At 32.6% G+C, this 21,157-nt stretch overlaps 1 protein-coding gene across 2 annotated transcripts in view; it reads right to left on the bottom strand.

The window, feature by feature from the left end:
- Tbck (TBC1 domain containing kinase) overlaps positions 1 to 21,157 on the bottom strand; it is a 264,855-nt gene that overhangs the window by 167,448 nt on the left and 76,250 nt on the right. For both annotated transcript variants that reach the window (XM_047566530.1, XM_047566532.1), the window contains 7 exons: positions 17,691 to 17,740; positions 17,375 to 17,504; positions 7,571 to 7,669; positions 6,118 to 6,180; positions 5,512 to 5,638; positions 4,307 to 4,357; positions 2,929 to 3,012 (listed from right to left, as the gene is read on the bottom strand). In XM_047566530.1, the coding sequence (XP_047422486.1) occupies positions 2,929 to 3,012; positions 4,307 to 4,357; positions 5,512 to 5,638; positions 6,118 to 6,180; positions 7,571 to 7,669; positions 17,375 to 17,504; positions 17,691 to 17,740 (604 nt within the window). The remainder of the gene's footprint in view (positions 1 to 2,928; positions 3,013 to 4,306; positions 4,358 to 5,511; positions 5,639 to 6,117; positions 6,181 to 7,570; positions 7,670 to 17,374; positions 17,505 to 17,690; positions 17,741 to 21,157) is intronic.

Here is a 21,157-nt window from a genome sequence, read left to right as displayed (position 1 = left end):
TTAAAAGTCTGTAGGAACAGGTATGAAATACTCTTCATGTTGGAAATTCATTATATATGCAACATATAATATATTTCCATCTGACATACGAAACAATTTTTGGAAAACAAAATTTTTAGAGGTAAATAAATTCCACATTTTGTAAAAGAAATCTATATGGAGTCAAAATAGAAACAAGTATCTAGAAGACATCTAATATGGCCCTTTGAGAGCTGTTTATCTCTGGCCAGGCAACATCCAACTATGTAATGAATAGTCTAAGTCCTATAGTAATTGTTTATTTTAGTATTCCCTAAATATTTTCATCTAAAGTATAGGAATCTAGCTCGGCACTGTAAGGGCTTGGCAAATATAGAAAAGGATAGCATCTAGGATTTTATAAGGACAGTTCACTAAACATTATTGTTCCATGTTAGCTTTAAAAACAGCAGTACTATATTGTTGACATGTTTAACTAATGATTAAGAAATTACTATTTGTACTGAAGAAATACTAACCTATTTTCTACCTTTAATCTTTTCAACTTGTCTTTTGTCACATTTGACTGATTATTTACATTGCTTATTCTCTGAGATCTCCTGGTATTATCCAAGATGTCATTAAAATTACTCATTTTAGTGTTACTGTAATCTTCTATTTTAAGTTTTTTTTTTTTCTAGTATTGGGAATTTAGCCCAGGGCATCCCTGTGTACTAGACAAGTACTCTACCACTGAGCTAGATCTGGTGTCATTGTAATTTTAAAGGAATGCAATGTCAATTCTATAATAAACATCACTGCTAAGGGTAATAAGAATACTATGGATAAGTATGGGGCACATCCCTATTAATAAGGTCTGGGGTCACTCTATAAAACTTCACAAAATGTCTGAAGATGGTATTACATGACCCTTGAAGTGGATGGCCTTACTAAATTAACCTATAAGCAAAGAGCAATTTACTTCCTATAAAATACATTTCTCCTTAATTATAAAAAGTAAAAGCAAAAAGTCAAACTTTTTAAAAAGCATTCTCACATCAATCTCAACTTTATAAAAGTCCCTGTGGTAGGAATGTGCAAAGAATTGGGCATATCCATATCAGATCAAACATTTCTAAATATAAGTCAATAGAGGGTACTTTCAAAACTAACATGAAGACATTGAATCATTACTTCAATACTTAGAACCTACCCACATTGTAAACACAGAGATGCATGCGTGATCACGTGGTTTCCTTATAAACACAAAATTTTTTTTAAAGATTTTCATTTTTTTACTATATTCTAATAAAATCCTGTAAAACATAATTGTATTTGCTAAGCTATTTAGCTATATTTTTTTGCTTTTAGTGTTTTATCTTTTTGTTTTTATTTTTCTTTGTTTCTTTCTATTTTCCTATTATATTGATCACTGTTATGGGTTAGATGTGAGGTGTTCCCCAAAAACTCATATGTGAGACAATGCAAGAAGGTTCAAAGGAGAAAGGATTGGGTTATGAGCATTAATCCCTGATGGGATTAACTGGTAACTGAAGGCAGGTAGGCTGTGGCTGGAGGAGGTGGATCACTGGGGGGATGATTTTGGGGTACATATTTTGTATCTGGCAAGTGGATTCTCTCTGCTTTCTGATCATCATGTAAGCCCCTTCCCTTCACCACACTCTTCTGCTATGATGTTCAGCCTCACCTCAAGCCCAAAGGAATGGAGCCGGCTGTCTAAGTAGTGAGACCTCTAAAACCATGAGCCTTCTGATAAACTTTTCCTCTTCTAAAATTGTTTTTTTAGGTCTTTTCATCCCAGCAGTGCAAAGGCTGACAAAAACGACTGCTTCTTTAATTTAATATTCATTTCCATTCAAGTAAACACATTACTAATTAAGATCCAACTTACTCAAAATTTTGTAAATCTAGTTTTCCTACTTCATCTCTTCAAACTGAACAACACCTCAAACCATCAGGATATAAATAAAACCCAGCACCAATTCAAATTCTTTATAATTGTCATAAAAATGGCAAATGGGAGACTATTTGAGCAGTTTTGTGTTCTGTTCTAAAAGAAATACAAAACTTAAGAAAATACCATGTCCTTAAAACATTTAGAACCATATTGAAAAAAAGAAAACATAAAACAGTATGTAATGCCATGGTAATGATGGTATTTGTGTAAAAATAGTAATAATAGTAACGTGAACATAAATAAATAATAGCAGTTACTGAATGTTTCATGTGCTAGGTTTTTAAAATTTTTATTATGTTTAACATTTACAAATAATCTTTCATTTTAGATGTGAGGAAAATTATATACAGAGAAATTGGTTTTTGTCCTATATCACACAATAAGCAATGAAGCTTAAATCTGAAACATTTGTTTGATTCAAAAATATATATTTTTAACTTCTGTTATACTAGTTCCAAAAAGGTGTCCATAAATTATATTAGAAGTTTGAAAGCAGCTGAAGTTAGCCTGAATGAACTGATAAATTAGTTATACTCTGACTTGTACTCTGAGAGAGAAAATGTGTGTTAGGGAAGTGAAGAAAGGGGAAGTATATTTTGGGTGTTTAAGCATTGGGAATGAGATGAATGAGAAGTGTTTTCAATACTCACACATTTAAATACTGTTTAAACTTTTTCTAATTTACTCGAGGCTTGTTCCATGATAATGCTTTTTGTAGACAATTTTAATTGCGAGAGAGACAAAAAGTAACCTCTAATTTTTTTAAACTATCATGCCTGCATTTGAACTGAATTGAGATTAGATATTAAGTACTCATTTAGAAATATGATTTTTTATGGATTTGGAGAAAGACAAAACTTTCTCATTTCTCTTTATGAATTTTAGTGATGGGTCATCACTACATTTTATGGGTCAAAACCATAAATTAAATTGACTATTGGTTATTTTTTATATACGTTCTTTGCCTGCACAAAGATAAGTTATTTGCTTACCTTGTATTACATGCGAGTTGTCTTTCAAGAAGAAATTATATAGGTATTTGGGAATAAAAGCAGACATACATGCATAAGCCAAAGCTAAGAAAGAATAAGGCAGATAAAATATTGGTTAATAAGGTAAATGACAAGCTGTCACTCACTTACTTAGCACATATTCTTTGAATCTTCGGTTAAACAATGGTTATGGTATTCAGTGCTAGAAATACAAAACTAAAGGGAAAAAAGCCCCAGTTCTTTAAAATAGAAAACATTTTAGACACTGAAAGATAACTATTCTAGTAACTTCAAATTCAAATTACTGGGGCAATCATCCCACAATAACAACTTTTATTATCAGAACTTTATGCATTTTTAGAATTTCTCAACTTGATCATATTAATTATATCTACAAACCTTATAATCTTTAATTAATGCTGATGCAAACAAGAGTCTGTAAACTTTAGGATTTAAGAATACTAGGAATAACCTATTTTTTCAAGACTCAGATCCCTTATTACTCTTGGATCAATATGACTGATAATTTAATATGCCAAACTAAACACAGCAAAAGCTCTAGTCTATATTAATGAGTGAAAATATCAGAAAATAGCCTATTTTTAAAACCATTCAAATATGACATTTTAGTTCTTTGGGATTATGTTATCGCTACTCAATTCCAGAAATCTATGAAAATTCTGATATGAAATAGAATTTGAAAAAATAGAGATTATGAGATTACATATCGAAATTAATGCAATATACAATAAATGCTCTATATGTGATTTATAATTAGGAGCTTGAAATTTGAATCAATTAAATCCAATAAATATTTATTGAAAAATCTACTATAAAAAGGTAATAAATGGGCAGAAAATAAAAACCTATCATTAACCAAAAAGCTATCAAAACAGTATTAAAATATTAATATGTAAGTTACTCAAATACAAAATAGACACAAGATAAATTTCCTGAAATACAAAGTGCTATAGGTCAGGAAGAGTAAATGGTGTGTTTGAACTGACACATTTTGGAGATACAAGATCAAGGAAAAATACAGCCAAGAGTGATTATAAATGCTTTAAAAAGTATCCTTAGGTTAAAACTAATCCCTAGAGAACTCAAAATCTTCTCTCAAGTTTCATAAAAATGGTCACCAATGTAGGTGAATGAATTTAGAATAATCAATTTAATTCCCACAAATCTCTAATCATAGTGTTGTTACAACTAAAACTCTCCAGTAACAAATTAATCCTTTACGTCCTCTAAGATGAATCTAACACGCTTTCACAAAATTTCATAGTATTTACAAAATAGAATGGAAGAACATTAAAACAAAAACCTTTTATCTTTCAACCAAATATTTTAGCATAATACTCATGATAAAGAACCTTACCTTCATTATTGAAATTTAGATAGAGGAATGGAGCACAAAGTGAGTCAAGACCTGATGCAGAGGGGTTGGAACAAAGGAGTCAAATGAATAACCCATTGGAATTGTAGGCACATACCTTACTCAGTTCTCTGCATTACCTCCCAAAAGGTTAAGCATCATAAGTATTACCCACCCAGACATGCATTCCTTCTTGAGTTATTGTGAGCAATATCTAAAAGTGTCTGAAACATGGCAAGTGTCAAAAACAAATCAGTTATTCTTAACAATATTATTATGAGGTAAAGAGCAATATGGCAGTAGAAAAACAAAAATGTCAGAAGGCTTGGAATATGGTCCCGTCTCTGCTACTAACTCTGTGATCTTAGCAATAACTTAACATCTTCAGGCATGTTTTCTCATCTAGGAGATGGAAGATACCTTATGTCCTTTTTCTCTGGAATTACTTTTTGAAATTCTTTAAAATTTGTGAAGTGAAATACAAACATCTAATATATTTAGTTTATTGATAATAATGCTGTTCATATGTTGTCAAGTTGAAAAAAAAATGCACCTAAATCTACCTACAATAAATTAGGAGGACATAGAATACCTCTGACACATGAAGTCAGGAAAAATAACACTTACATTTTTTTTAAGTAAAAAGCAGAAATATAAAAACAACCGTTATATCAAAACATTCAAAAACATGGAATGGGATTCTAATTTATAAATTTTTTAATGACCACTAAAAATAATAATAGCAAAAGCTAAAAAAATTAAAGGAAAACAAGAAGGCAATAAGTAAAATGAGCAGTTTAAGGTAAGAATTTATGCTTTAGTTTCTCATAACTATGATTAGCATAATTTAGGAATGATTAATAAACATCTCAAGTAATCCAAAATTGTTTGCAGCATACTATTTTAATATTTGTGTAAGTATTAAGATTGTATCCACGGAGATTACAAAAGATCCAAATATTCCACTTTTCCAATCAATGTGATTGCAAGATTGTTTAATTTCAAAAATAGAGTATTTAAATGATGTCTGCTTTCCACAAAGTTTAAAAAAAAGATGTTCACCTATATACCTCTCTAAAGTGAATCAGAGATTTAGTGCTGGCTCTTCTTAAAGCAGGATGTTTGATACTTAGTTTTAAATTTACAAATTGTCAGTCACACAATAAGCTCCTAATACTCCAAGAAAAGTCTTAAAAATAATAAATTACCTTGCCAGTACACAAGATCAGGATGAGATACTACCCAAGCTTTTAATACACGCCTAAATTTTGCATGACCTTCTGGTGATGATAATAGCTCATCATACTGGTGGCAGCGAGGAATATCCACTTCAATCTACAGAAATAGTAAAGTAATAAGGTGTAATTATGACAAAGTGATCCCTTAAAAACCCCTACCTTTAATCCTTAAATAAATAAGAGGAGTGAGCATAATATAAATTCCAGTTCATTTCAACTTCATAAATTTCATAAAAAGTTTAAACATTTTTTATTAATCTCTGGAAACAACAAAGAAGTTCTATGTTTATCTAAATCAGGGAAATAGACCATTGCTTTTGAAACAACACGTATTAATAGTGTTCAAGATATCTTCCTTTATTGACTGGCCTAAGGAAAGTACACAAAATTTTCAGGAAAAGAATTATTATTTTTTTAAAATGGTTACTTGATCTAAAGTACTACAAAATGTTGTTCTAACTCATTAATCTATAAGCATAAGAGCAGCTGAGTATTAATAAAGAAAGGAAGATTTCCTCATGCTTTTCTAAAATTTTAACACTGGGCAGAGTTATCTTACATTACTTAAAATCTTACTTGTCTATCTGTAGGAATTGGTGTATCTTTATCAATTGCATCATACTTGGCATGAATAGCTCCCTGAAAAAAATAAAATGTTAATATCCTTAATAAAATTGATAATACATGATAAATATCTCCTATTCTAAATGTTTGGGACCAGAAATGACAATTGACAGACTTTGGAGTTTTTCTGATTTTGGAATATTGGCATAAACTGCACTATCTGAAAAAAATCCAAAACCTGAAGTACTCCCAAACATGACTTTTTGAGCAGTGTGTCAGTACTCAAAAATTTTCACATTTTGCAACATTTCATAGATTTCATATTTTTAAATTGTGGATAGGCATAGAAAAAACCTATTTCTTAAAAATACCTGTCTTTGAAAACCTACCCAATATAGGTGTATTCAAACCCAAGTATATTATACCTCAACCTTAGAGTAATTCTGTGTGTCTTTAACAGTGAATGATAAAAGCTATTTTGCTGAAGCAGACTTGGGAATTGCAGAGACCAAAAAGTAAAAAACTTCTGTGACTCACTTAGTTACAGAGTATAATATGACACAGCTTTTTTGTTTTCTATTCATTATTAACTTTTAAATACCAAATTTCATAAAGAAATATAGAGATTTTTGGGGGGGACATCTTAAAAGAAAAATTTCTGTTAAAGTCAGTAAACAAAGAAAAACTAAAACATTTCAAAGAAGTAGTGGTATAGTGCCTAGAAACAAAGGTTTGGGATTGACTGCATATCATGAATTACAGAAGTATTTGGTACTAATGGGATCATTTATATTTTTCAGTTTTGTTAATACAGAAGAACATATTAATAAACTACTTCAAATTTTGGTCATAATCTATAGGACCAAGCATTAAGAAATTCTTATTTTTTTCTGGCTCATCATCATGTAGAGAAAAAATCCAGGGATTTGGTGACATTATTTGCTGTGTCAATTTCTTTTGGACGCCTATTCAATGAGAGATTTAGACAATCCAACAACAAAAATCCTCTTGGACTTGAGTATTATAAGTCCTATAATACTAATAATTAATATATTACACGGACCATAGACATTCTTGTACACAAAATTCAAATATTTTTGTAGACTTTCATCAAAGCACTCAAGAATAAAACAAAGAAAATTCTACTAATAAAGTTCCGGAAAGGATTAAAAACAATAATTTTTAGTTGTTCGTAGTAGATATCTACAAGAGGATAAAGGAAGATTTTATGTGAGCACCTTTAAATAAACGTTTAACAGCATAAACCAAACAAATCTTTAAGTACATTTTTCTATTTAATTCTTTTCATATGTATTCTTTCTACTTAAAATAGCCAAATATTCTAATATTCATATTTACTATATAATTTTCTAATAATTTAAAAGCATATGTGTAAACACTCTTCTTTTCTCTTTTATTAGCACTACTTATTAGTCAGGTTCTAAACTTCTCTTTTCATTTTTACCTCAACTCCCAGAAGAGCAGCCCACGTTAAACCCCTCATTAGAGGAGGAATGTCAATTCTTGCTTCTTTCCAAATTTGATTTTTTTTATATGGATAAGCCTATGATATAAAAAAAGAAATTAGAAAATTCAAAAATTAAAATCATACCAAGTATTTATTTTTCCTATCATAGTGCAATAGAACTAGACATCAATAACTAGAAAAACTTTGGAAACCATACATATACATGGAAATTAAACATGCTTCTGAACAACCAATGGATCAAAGACAAAATTAAGAAGGAAATTTTTAGGTGGGTGAGTCAGGTCGCCCACATTGTGGAGGTAGCAGGCGGGCACCCAACCCGCCTGCCTTGTGGAGCTAGGCAGCAGGCAGACAACCTGCCCAACCACCAGGCCAAAGGCAGACACCATCAATGAGCGACCTCGCCTGACCACCACACCGAGGTCTGTCACCACTGCAGAGCAAGCCAGCAGACAAGCCAGCCCGCCTGCATAGGGGAGCTAGCAAGAGGCTTCTTTATAGGCTGGTGCAGGCATTTTGAATTATTTCTGAGGGTGTGGCCATCATCATTGGAAGGGCAGCTCCCTTCCTGAGATACCTACAGGAGGCAAGAGGAATTTGACAAGACCCAGGAGTCAAGAATAGGAGGTATTGAGAGACTTGGGAACAACTCAGAGCCACCAGGTGAGTCTCTCCCACTGGTCAGGCTCCCCAGAAGGGGCAGTAGTCCCGAAACGCAGGGACTACTGCGTAGAGTAGAGTGGTCCAATGAGACTCCCTTGCTGGAGCTGAGAACCCAGTCAACCGGGAGAACTGCAGAGGAGGGCCACACAGCGAGAGGCTTTGAATGCAGAGAGAGGATCCAAAGCCCAGGCAGTAGCTCTGGTCCCCAGGGAATGTATGAGAGGAAGGTTGCTCAGTGAGGGAGTCCCTCGCAGGGCCAGGCTCCCCAGCTCAGGCGGTAGGTCAGAACCCCTGGGAACATCACAGAGGAGGACTTCCCAGTACAGGTGGTAGTTCTGGAGCAAAGGGAAAGTCTTGCAGAAGAGCTGCCCAGCGAAACCTCCCCATCAGGTGAGTCTTCCCTGCTGAGCAAGGCTTTCCCACCAGGGCAGCAGAACCAGAGACACAAACCCAGATCAGACATGCCCCAGTTTACAGTCTAGTCCCTCTTTGGCTGACCATCAGTCAACAAGTGGAGGCGCCTCTGCCCACTGACAGGGAATATATCCCACCAGAAGGCCACCATCCATAGAGGGGCAGCTTCCTAGTAGAGCACCTAATTATCAAGTTCCTCCAAAACTTCAGGCTACTGAAGGCCAGGAGGTGAGTTACTGGAAATCTAGAGAAACAATATTAGTCAATAGAGGAAATCTGCAATATTCCAGAGTTTCACTACTAGAGGGGTAGATACCTGAGCAATATGAGAAAACAAGGGAAGAAAATGTCCCAAACAAACCTAGATGATATAGCAATAAAATCCAATGACAGCATGGCAGAAGAAATGTCAGAAAGGGAGTTCAGAATATACATAATTAAAATGATCAGGGAAGCAAACAAGGAGATGAAAGAGCAAATGCAGGCATTGAATGATCACACCAATTGACAGTTAAAAGAGCAAATACAGGAAGCAAAAGATCATTTCAATAAAAAGTTAGAGATATTGAAAAAAAAAAAAAAACAGAAATCCTTGAAATGAAGGAAACAATAAACCAAATTAAAACCTCCATAGAAAGCATAAACAATAGGAGAGAACACCTGGAAGAAAGAACCTCAGACATTGAAGACAAAATATTTAATCGTGAAAACAAAGTTGACGAAACAGAGAAGATGGTAAGAAATCATGAACAGAATCTACAAGAATTATGGGATATCATGAAAAGGTCAAATTTAAGAGTTATTGGGATTGAGGAAGGCTTAGAGAAACAAACCAAAGGAATGAATAATCTATTCAATGAAATAATATCAGAAAATTTCCCAAATCTGAAGGATGAAATGGAAAATCAAGTACAAGAGGGTTATAGGACTCCAAATATACAAAATTACAACAGACCAACAACAAGGCACATTACAATGAAAATATCTAACATACAAAATAAAGACAAAATTTAAAGGCCGCGAGAGAAAAGAATCAAATTACATTCAGGGGGAAACCAATATGGATATCAGCAGATTTTTTAATCCAGACCCTAAAACCTAGAAGGGCTGGAACAACATTCCTCAAGCCCTGAAAGAAAACGGATGCCAACCAAGAATCTTATACCCAGCAAAACTTACCTTCAGAATTCACGATGAAATAAAATCCTTCCATGATAAACAAAAGTTAAAAGAATTTATAAAAAGAAAACCGGCATTACAGAACATTCTCAGCAAAATATTCCATGAGGAAGAGATGAAAAACAATGCAAATCAGGAAAGGAAGGAACTACCCTAAAGGAACAACCAAATAAAGGAGAAACCAAGTCGTGTCAAAAAAAAAAAAAAAAAAAAATGAGCCAAATGACCGGTAACACAAATCATATCTCAATAATAACCCTGAATGTTAATGGCCTGAATTCATCAATCAAAAGAAAGAGAATGGCAGATTGGATTAAAAAGAAAAATCCAACAATTTGCTGCCTGACTCATGTCATAGAAAGAGATACCCACAGAGTACAGGTGAAAGGATGGGAAAAAACATACCATTCACACGGACACACCAAAAAAGCTGGAGTATTCATCCTCACATCAGATAATGTGGACTTCAAGCCAAACTTAGTCAGAAGGGATAAAGAAGGACATTTCATACTGCTTAAGGGAAGCATAAATCAGCAAGACATAACAATCATAAATATCTATGCCCCAAACAGTGGCTTATCCATGTACATCAAACAAATCCTTCTCAATTCCAGAAATCAAATAGACCACAACACAATAATACTAGGTGATTTTAACACACATCTCTCACCACTGGACAGATTCTCCAAACAAAAATTGAACAAAGCAACCATAGATCTCAATAACACAATCAATAATTTAGACTTAATGGACATTTATAGAATATACCATCCAACAAAGAGTGAATACACTTTTTTCTCAGCAGCAGATGGATCCTTAGGTAAAACAGACCATATTTTATGCCAGAAAGCTGATGTTAGCAAGTACAAGAAGATATACTACCTTCTATTCTATCAGATCATAATGGATTGAGTTTAGAAATAAATGACAGAGTAAAAACCAGAAACTACTCCAACACCTGGAGATTAAATAATACGCTATTGTATGATGAAAGGATAACAGAAGACATTAGGAGGGAACTAAACAAATTCTTAGAGGTAAATGAGAACAAAGAAACAACATATCAAAATCTCTGGGACACTATGAAAGCAGTACTTAGAGGAAAATTTATTTCATGGAGTGCATTCAATAGAAGAAGAAAAAAAATCAACAAATAAATGACCTAACACTACAGCTCAAAGTCCTAGAAAAAGAAGAACAGAGCAACACCAAAAGTAGTAGAAGATAGGAAATAGTTAAAATCAGAGCTGAAATCAACTAAATTGAAACAAAAGAAACAGTCAAAAAAATTGACAAAATAAAACGTTTGTTCTTTGAAAAAATAAACAAAATTGATAAACCCTTAGCCACACTAACAAAGAGAAGGAGATAGAAAACTCAAATTACTAAAATTCAGAATGAACAAGGAAATATCACTACAGACACAAGTGAAATACAAAACATAATTAGAAGCTATTTTGAAAATCTCTACTCCAAGAAAACAGAAAACCTCGAAGACATCAACAGGTTTCTAGAGACATATGAATTAACCTAAACTGAATCAGAAGGATATACAAATTTAAATAGATCAATTTCAAGTAATGAAATAGAAGAAGTCATCAAAAGCCTACAAACAAAGAAAAGTCCAGGACCAGATGGGTTCTCAGTCGAGTTCTACAAAACCTTTAAAGAAGAGCTCATTCCAATACTTCTCAAAGTATTTCATGAAATAGAAGAGGAGGGAATCCTTCCAAACTCATTCTATGAAGCCAAAATCACCCTGATACCTAAACCAGACAGAGACACATCGAGGAAAGAAAATTTCAGACCAATATCCTTAATGAACATTGATGCAAAAATTCTCAACAAAATCTTAGCAAATCGCATACAAAAATATATTAGAAAGATAGTGCACCACGATCAAGTGGGTTTTATCCCAGGGATGCAAGGTCGGTTCAACATTCCGTAATCAATAAATGTAATTCACCATATGAAGAGAATTAAAGTCAAGAATCACATGATTATTTCGATAGATGCAGAAAAAGCATTTGATAAAATACAACACCACTTTGTGCTCAAAACGCTAGAAAAAATAGGGATAGTGGGAACATTCCTTAACATTGTGAAGGCCATCTATGCTAAGTCCATGGACAATATCATTCTAAATGACGAAAAACTGAAAGCATTCCCCCTAAAAACTGGACAAGGCAGGGATGCCCTCTTTTACCTCTTCTATTCAACATTGTCCTCGAAACTCTAGCCAGAGCAATTAGACAGACCAAGGAAATTAAAGGGATAGGAATAAGAAAAGAAGAACTCAAACTATCCCTATTTGCTGATGACATGATTATATATTTAGAGGAACCAGAAAATTCCACCAGAAAACTTTTAGAACTCATAAGTGAATTCAGTAAAATAGCAGGTTACAAGATCAATGCTCATAAATCCAATGCATTTTTATACATAAGTGATGAATCTTCAGAAAGAGAAATTAGGAAAACGACCCCATTCACAATAGCCTCGAAAAAAATAAAATACTTGGGAGTCAATCTAACAAAAGAGGTGAAAGACCTCTACAATGAGAACTACAGAACACTAAAGAAAGAAATTAAAGAAAATCTTAGAAGATGGAAAGATCCCTCATGTTCTTGGATAGGCAGAACTAATATTATCAAAATGGCCATACTACCAAAAGTGCTATACAGATTCAATGCAATTCCAATTAAAATTCCAATGATGTACTTCACAGAAATAGAGCAAGCAATTATGAAATTCATCTGGAAGAATAAGAAACCCAGAATAGCTAAAGCAATCCTTACCAGGAAGAGTGAAGCAGAGGGTATCGCAATACCAGAACTTCAACTATACTACAAAGCAATAGTAACAAAAATGGCATGGTATTGTTACCAAACTAGACAGGTAGGTCAATGGTACAGAATAGAGGACATGGACACAAACCCAAATAAATACAATTTTCTCATACTAGACAAAGGTTCCAAAAATATGCAATGGAGGAAAGATAGCCTCTTCAACAAATGGTGCTGGGAAAATTGGAAATCCATATGCAACAGAATGAAACTAAACCCCTATCTCTCACCCTGCACAAAAATCAACTCACAATGGATCAAGGACCTTGGAATCAGACTAGAGACCCTGCATCTTATAGAAGAAAAAGTAGGTCCAAATCTTCAACTTGTTGGCATAGGATCAGACTTCCTTAACAGAACTCCCATAACACAAGAAATAAAAGCAAGAATCAATAACTAGGATAGATTCAAACTTAAAAGCTTTCTCTCATGAAAGGAAGCTATCAAGAATGTGAAGAGAGAGCCTACAAAGTGGGAAAAAATCTTTGCCACTCATACTTCAGATAGAGCACTAATTTCTAGAATATATAAAGAACTCAAAAAACTCTACACCAAGAATATAAATAACCCAATCAACAAATGGGTTAAGGTAATGAACAGACACTTCACAGAAGAAGATCTATAAGCAATCAACAGATATATGACAAAATGTTCAACATCTCTAGTAATAAGAGAAAAGCAAATCAAAACAACCCTAAGATTCCATCTCACCCCAATTAGAATGTCGATTATCAAGAATACTAGCAACAGTAGGTGTTGGAGAGGATGTGGGGGAAAAAGTACACTCATACATTGCTAGTGGGGCTGCAAATTAGTGCAGCCACTCTGGAAAGCAGTGTGGAGATTCCTCAGAAAACTTGGAATGGAATTGCTATTTGACCCAGCTATCCCACTCCTTGGCCTATACCCAAGGACTTAAAATCAGCATACTACAGAGATCAGCCACAACAATGTTCATAGCTGCTCAATTCACAAAAGCCAGATTGTGGAACCAACCTAGATGCCCTTCAACTGACGAATGGATAAAGAAACTGTGGTACATATACAATGGAATATTAATCAGCCATAAAAATAATAAAATTATGGCATTTGCAGGCAAATGGATGAAACTGGAGAATATCATGCTAAGTGAGATAAGCCAATCTCAAAAAACCAAATGACAAATGATCTCACTGATACGCGGATGATGACACATAATGGGGGGTTGAAGGGGGGCAAGAATGGAGGAAGGAGGGACTGTATAGAGGGAAAAGATGGGTGGGAGGGGTGGGGGAAGGAAAAAAATTAACAAAATGATTCAAAAACTTTACCCTAGGTAAATGTATGATTACCCAAATGGTATGCCTCTACTTCATGTGTTACAGAGAAACAAGATGTATCCCATTTGTTTATGATAAAAATAAATTTAAAAAAAAGAATAAAAAATGAATTCATAATAAAAAAAGAAGGAAACTTTTAAATTCCTTACAACAAATAACAGAAACAATATAATAAAATCTATGGAATAGAGTAAACATGGTACCAAGAGGGAAGTTTACAGCAAACAATGCAGCAAAGAAGCAGAAACACCTCAAAAAAACAAAAAACAAACAAACAAACAAACAAAAAAACGAGTTATCACTATATCTAAAGGAATTAGGAAAATAAGAGCAAAACAAACCCAAATTATAAAAATAAATAATAAATATCAGAAAAGAAACAAATGAAATAGGCTAAATGGCAATACAAAAAGATTGAGGAAATGAAGAATTGGTTTCTCAATGAGATAAACAAAACTGATAAACCCTTAGACTGACGGAAAAAGAGAGATGACTCAAATAAATAAAATCAAGTGTGAAAAAAAGAGATGCTACAATTGATACCACAGAAATGAAAAGAATCATTAAAGACTATTATGAAAGTTATGCTCCCACAAATTTGATAACCTAGAAGAAATGAATGAAATTCTGGGCACATATCCTTTCAAAGACTGTATTATAAAGAAATGGAAAATCTGAAAAGACCAATTACAAATAGCAAGATTGAATCAATGACAAAAAATTCCCCTATCAATGAAAAGACCAAATGTTTGAATTCTATAAAATATTTAAAGAAGAACTAATACCAATTATTCTCAAAATATTTATGAAAAACTAAAAATAAAAAGGAAGAAATCTTCCAAACACATTCTTTGAGGACAGTATTACCCTGATATCAAAACCAGACAAGGAAACAAATAAATAAAATAAAAGACTAATATCCTTGATGAAAAAAATCCTTAAATTTCTATCAAACTGAATGCAACCACATATTCAAAATATTCACCATGATCTAGTGGGATGTAAAGGATGGTTCTATATACACAAATTAATTAAGTGGGATACCACTTAGTACCACACTAATAGAATGAAAGACAAACATCATATGATCATCTCAACATATGCAAAAAATTTGATAAAATCCAACAGTCCTTCTGTAATAAAAGACTGAACAAATTAGGTACAGAAGGAATGTGCCTAAATATAACAAAGGCCTTATGTAAAAGAGTTAACATACTGAACAGAAAAATGTTGAAAGCTTTCTTTTGAAGATCTAGAATAAGACAAAGATGTCCACTTTCACTACTTTCATTCAACACAGTACTGAAAGTTCTAGTCAGAGCAACCAGGCAAGAAAAAGAAATACAGGACATACTAATTGAAAGGAGGAAACTAAATAATAACTGTTTGCAAAAAACTATTGAAACTAATAAATGAATTCAGCAGTTTTCCAAGATACAAAATGAACATACAGAACCCAGTAGCATTTCTATATGCCCATAGTAAATTATCTGAAAACTACACTGAGAAAGTAATCCCATTTACAACAGCTACAAATAGACAAACCCCCTTGGAATGCTTGTGATGGAGACCAAGTCTGAGGCTTTCTGATACCAGCACAGTTGAAAGGACCCTGGCTACTATTAAAAAGACAATATAATAAGTTCTGCTGAGGATGTGGAGAAAATGGAACAATTAGATGCTTTTGGTGGGAATGTAAATTACTAAAGCCATTCTAGAAAACAAAACAGAATTTCCTCAAAATATTAAAAAATAGACCTATCATATGATCCATTGCTGATTATTCAAAGGTGATCAGAATGTTAAAGAGACATCTTCACTCTCATGTTTATTATAGCACTATTCATAATAGTCAAGGAAAGGACTCAACCTGTGTTTATCAAATGAAGAATGGATAAAGAAATTTGGTGTACACACATACACACACACACACACACACACACACACACAAGACTAATTAGGCTTAAAAGGATGAAATTCTGTCACTTGTGATCACAAGGTAGGAACAGGAATACAGGTGGTAAGTGAAATAAGCCAGGCACAGAAAGACAAATATCACATGATCTCACTCATAGGTGAAATCTAAAAATGCTGATCTCATAGAAATTTAGAGTAAAATAGTGGTTACTAGAAGCTTGGGACTGTAGTGGTGAGGAAGAGATATTGGTCAATATTTATCAAGTTACAGTTAGAAAGGAGAAATTAATTCTTGTGTTCTTTTGCATAGTACTGTGACTAGAAATAACAATAATGTATTACCCATTCCAAAAAAAGTTAGAAGAAAGGACACTGACTGTTTTCATCACAAAGAAATGATGAGAAGAGGGCTATGCTTACCTTGATTCAAACAACATACAATGCAGAAATGTATTAAAAAGTCACATTGTACCCTATCAATATGTGTATTTTGTCAAATAAAATAATAAAAATAACAGCATAAAAGAAATACAAAAATTTCAACTTAAGTTCTACCTTTTAGTTCTTGATATGCCAGAGATAATGATGAAGTGTTCTAGAATAAATTTCTAAGTATCTCTAATCACTGGGACTGGTTTCATTTATAAAAATAAGCAGTGGAATGGACCTCAACTGTCTCCAAAATTTGTAAAATATAATTAAAAAGAGGAGCTTATTTTAACTGTTTTTAATTTCCTTTTTATTTTGTGCTCTGGGTAGATTATGAATGAGTCATATAGAGAATTAGGGTACCAGCCTCATATGGGTTAAACAAGATAATGTACATAAAGGATTTTGTTAAAATCTAGTGATGGATGTGGCTACTTATATATGTTGCATATGAATTTCTCCTTTTATAAATTTAAATTTTATGAGAGATTTCTAGAAGAGAATTAGTAGAACAGAGGATATTTGAGTTCTTGATATATACCTCAAAATTACTTTAGAAAATGTTCAGTCAATTCAGAATTATTCTAAAAGAATCAATTCCAATCTCCATATGCCTTTGTTTACTTTTTGACTTTGATATGGAAAAAAGTACTATATTAATTTTAATTTTTTCACTTCTACTAAGGATAAAGAATTCAAAAATATTTATATATTTGTATTATGTACTTTATCCACTTATCTCTTTCAATAGTGGTGGTTTTCCACTAATTTTAAGTCTTCTTTAAAAAAGAAAAAATATCCTTTATGTAACATATTTTGCATATGTTCTCACATTTTGTTTTACTTTTCAATTTTTCTTACTACGAATTTGTATCATTTTTATAATTAAAGTTAATCAGAGAAGATAGGTCACAAAAAATTAGTCTTCTCATGACATCACAATTCACTAAGAATTAAAGTATTAAAAATTGTGTATGTGCTATTGTTAACACTTTGTAATTTATAATCCTTACCTTTAGTAGTCTGTCAAAGAGAATAATTCTGTTTAGTTGGTACTCGGTGTCCCTCTCCCGGATGATTAAAGGGAGAGTGGCAGCTGCAGACAATTCATTATTGCTGTTTGAATGAGGCAAATTAGACTGACTGTAAAGAGGAACAAAAGCAAAAATATTGACAAAACAGCACAAGATTCTAATAAACTAAACATCATTTTAAATGTTCTATTTAGAAAGCACTTTTAAAGAAAAACGTAAATGTCTTACAATAATATAAAAGAAAATAAAAGTATAAAATGAGATTTTATATATATATATATATATATATACTCACTCATCTTCAAGTAATGGATAAAATGATTCTCCACCAACATCTTTTAATCTCTGTGAATTAAAAGAAAATATTGATGTAAGATCATCTTAGGCAGTAATACTGATGTGTATTTAAATAGTAATATAAACAATCATAATTTGTGATGGTACCAAGAAAAGTATAAAACAGAATCTAAAATTATTTCTTCTAAACATTCAAACATACCATGCCTCTACTGATTAAGGCTTAGTAATAAAGAATAGTTTTTTGTTCCTTTACCTATAAATATCACTAATAAATATTAAACATTTATTATATTTTTCTGAACATAACACAAAATTGTTAACATTAGTATAAAATTTAAATGAATACTTTAAAATTATATGAAGTAATATTAAAAAGAAGTTTTCTACATATATACACAAATATATACATACATATATATACACACAAACGCACACATATATATTAAAAGCCCAAGTTACTTTTACTTAGGCATAACACAAACTAAGTCAAAATATTAGTAAACGAATTCAACAGAATTTTTTATATCATACTTTGAACATATACTATAGCTAATAAATCAACTGACAAAATTCATTTAATGATTTTTCTCCACAAATTTATTAGCCTAAACATTGCTCCAATAATAATATTTCTTGGATTATTTTTTAAAAATGTATGTAGGCAAGCAGTACTAAAATCTTAGCCTCATTCTAAGCAGAGTGATTAAAGTTAATGAAATCTTATGTGCTACTCTGCTCTTCAAATTCAAATTTGAAGGCAGAATATCTGCTTCTACGGGGACTGACACAAAAGTTTAAGTTCTATATGCCGTCATTACAAATCTACTGATAAGAATCATCATGTTTGCATGTGAGTTATTTCCAGAATTTTAAAAGTCAAAGAAAATCCTTTATGCAACACTGAAAATTTGGCAAATACCAGATCTATACCTGGCTCTTATCTAAAACTTGACAATGTATTTATTTATCCTGAAACTAAGATTCATAGATTCAAATTTTCAATAAAGTAAAAATTTCACCAAGTTTTACTATATTATTAATATATATATCTTTTTAAAAGTTGGCTTTGAATATCTTGACTATCCTGAATATAACAGATACTATTTTATAAGCACATATTCTGATTTTCTTTTCTAGAACAGTGCATATGGATTATAAAAGGATGAAAATACACAAAAATATTTAAGGTAAAATATGCTATTTAGTTTCCATATTATCTTAAAAATGAACAAATTAACATTTCTTAATAATTATGTAAGGAAAATATGTTAAAGAACTATAAAGAAATGGAGATAGTAGAATGGAAGCCTTGGGTTCCTTTAACTTGGCTTAGATTTTATTTAAACTAAAAAACAAATTAAAGAGTATAAAGAAGTCAAATGAAACTATATACTTCAGATATAATTTATTTACTTCTTTTATTGTTATTTTTCCACTATACACATCTTTCAGAGATCATAAATTCAGTGTATTGAGTAGTAACATTTTAATTTTCTGTTGTGGCATTATAACAGACAAGAGTTTATAAGGCCCTCCTACTTATATAACATGTATAATATTAGATAGGTGGAAAAGCCTTAAAAAGTAAGAAAAAAGCAGTGTTAAAAGACAGAAGCTGGGGACAGAGAGAGGTCAGGAGCACTGAAGTATTCTGGTAACTGTGGTCTAGAGATTTAGAGCTTAAAGAAATAAAGGTTTGGGTGAATACATAAAGGTAGTCAGACCAAAGTAGCCTCTCCTAAAGCCAGGTAAAGACAGAACTATGTATGTGTGTAGATGCAGGGTCCAGAGGGTAGTGGTGGAACTGCTAACCTAGATGCAGACAACAAAGAAGTGTATTATTTTGGTCTTGGCTATGGATGACTGAAAAATAAAAAGGCAAGACTTGAAAACAACAACCAGAAGAATGAGAAGTTATACTCTACTTAGGTATGATGTGTCAAAATGCATACTATTTGAAGGTTTTAATACACTCTCCTTATAGATTAAGTAGGTTAAAAACCAAGATGAGGCAAAATCTGAGTAACAATTGAGTTTTTCAGATGTGTAGATAATTACATAATTAACAAATAAAAAAATACACACGTACCCATATTATTAGCTAGGGAGGGTTATTTGGTTACTCTTAAACATAATTAATTAAAAATAGAAATATAAATTCAGTTTTCTTTTAATGATAATAGGGACTGAACCCAGGACCTCACATGTGCTAGATGAGCACTTTACCACTGAGCTACATCTCTGGCCCTTTATATTTTATTTTTGTGACTACTTAATCTATAAGGAGAGTGTGTTAAAACCTTCAAACAAAACTGTTGGGTGGGCTGGGTATGGTGGTGCGTGCTCGTAATCCCAGCAGTTCAGGAGGTTGAGGCAGGAAGATCGCAGGTTCAAATTCAGCCTTAGCAATTTAGCAAGGCCCTAAGCAACTTGGTGAGAACCTGTCTCAAAATAAATAAAGAAATAAACAAATAAATAAATAAATAAATAAAAAGGGCTGAGGATGTGCCTCAGGGATTCAATTCATGGTTAAAAAACAAAAACAATAACAACAACAAGGGCTGGGGATGTAGCTCAGTTGGTAGAGTGCTTGCCTTGCAAGCACAAGTCCCTGGGTTCAATCCCCAGCACCACAAATAAATAAATAAATAAATAACAACAACAACAACAAAAAAAATGCATACTATTGTCATGTATAAATAATTAGAACAAATTTAATAAAAAATAAAAAACAACAACTTGAAAACAGTTTGGAAATCACTGTTCTTGCCCTGGTAAGAAAAAAGCTGTACGAACCGAAAATCAAGAACTCTTCTCAGATCTATCAGATCAAGACAGACAGTGCTATCCCCAAACTGGAAGAATAGACAAATACAGTGAATCACAGTTTATCAGGAGAAGACACTGCTGAACCCGGGTAAGAACCATTATTGCAGACTGAGCACAGGCTAACTTGAGACAGAAAACTTACAAAGATCCTCAGGGAAAAATTTGTTTCCATGAGATTTACCACTACCAGCACCCCAGGTTCTCAGGTAGGCCCCTCTAGCCTCCTTATCTCGCCTGAAGAAATGGGGAGTGAAAGCTAAGAAGTATTTATGAAGTACTGATCATACTCTAGTAATACAGGTTTACTAAACAATAAAGATCTAATCATAGGATTATAGAACACTTCTCTTCCTCTATACTTCATCACCATATTAATGGAGCTTCTCTAGGACAGTGTAAGTTATAGCTGAAAGAACTACAAGCCTTTAAAACTGTATTAACAAGAGGTTTTAGGGAAATCCAGAGACAACAGGAGGAAAATAATAAAGAACAATAGAAGAAAGTTTAGCCTTGACACCACAGCTATAGGAAACTATTAATAAACTCCTAGCTACATAAACATGAAACCTTGAACTACAGGTCTATTTACTACTTTTACCTAGTACATCATGTCTGGCCTTCAACAGAAAATTA

This window comes from Sciurus carolinensis, chromosome 10 (assembly GCF_902686445.1).
Source record: "Sciurus carolinensis chromosome 10, mSciCar1.2, whole genome shotgun sequence".
Taxonomy (NCBI): Eukaryota; Metazoa; Chordata; class Mammalia; order Rodentia; family Sciuridae; genus Sciurus; species Sciurus carolinensis.
Note: the sequence above shows the minus strand (reverse complement) of the source record. Positions and strands in the feature narration are given on the sequence as shown.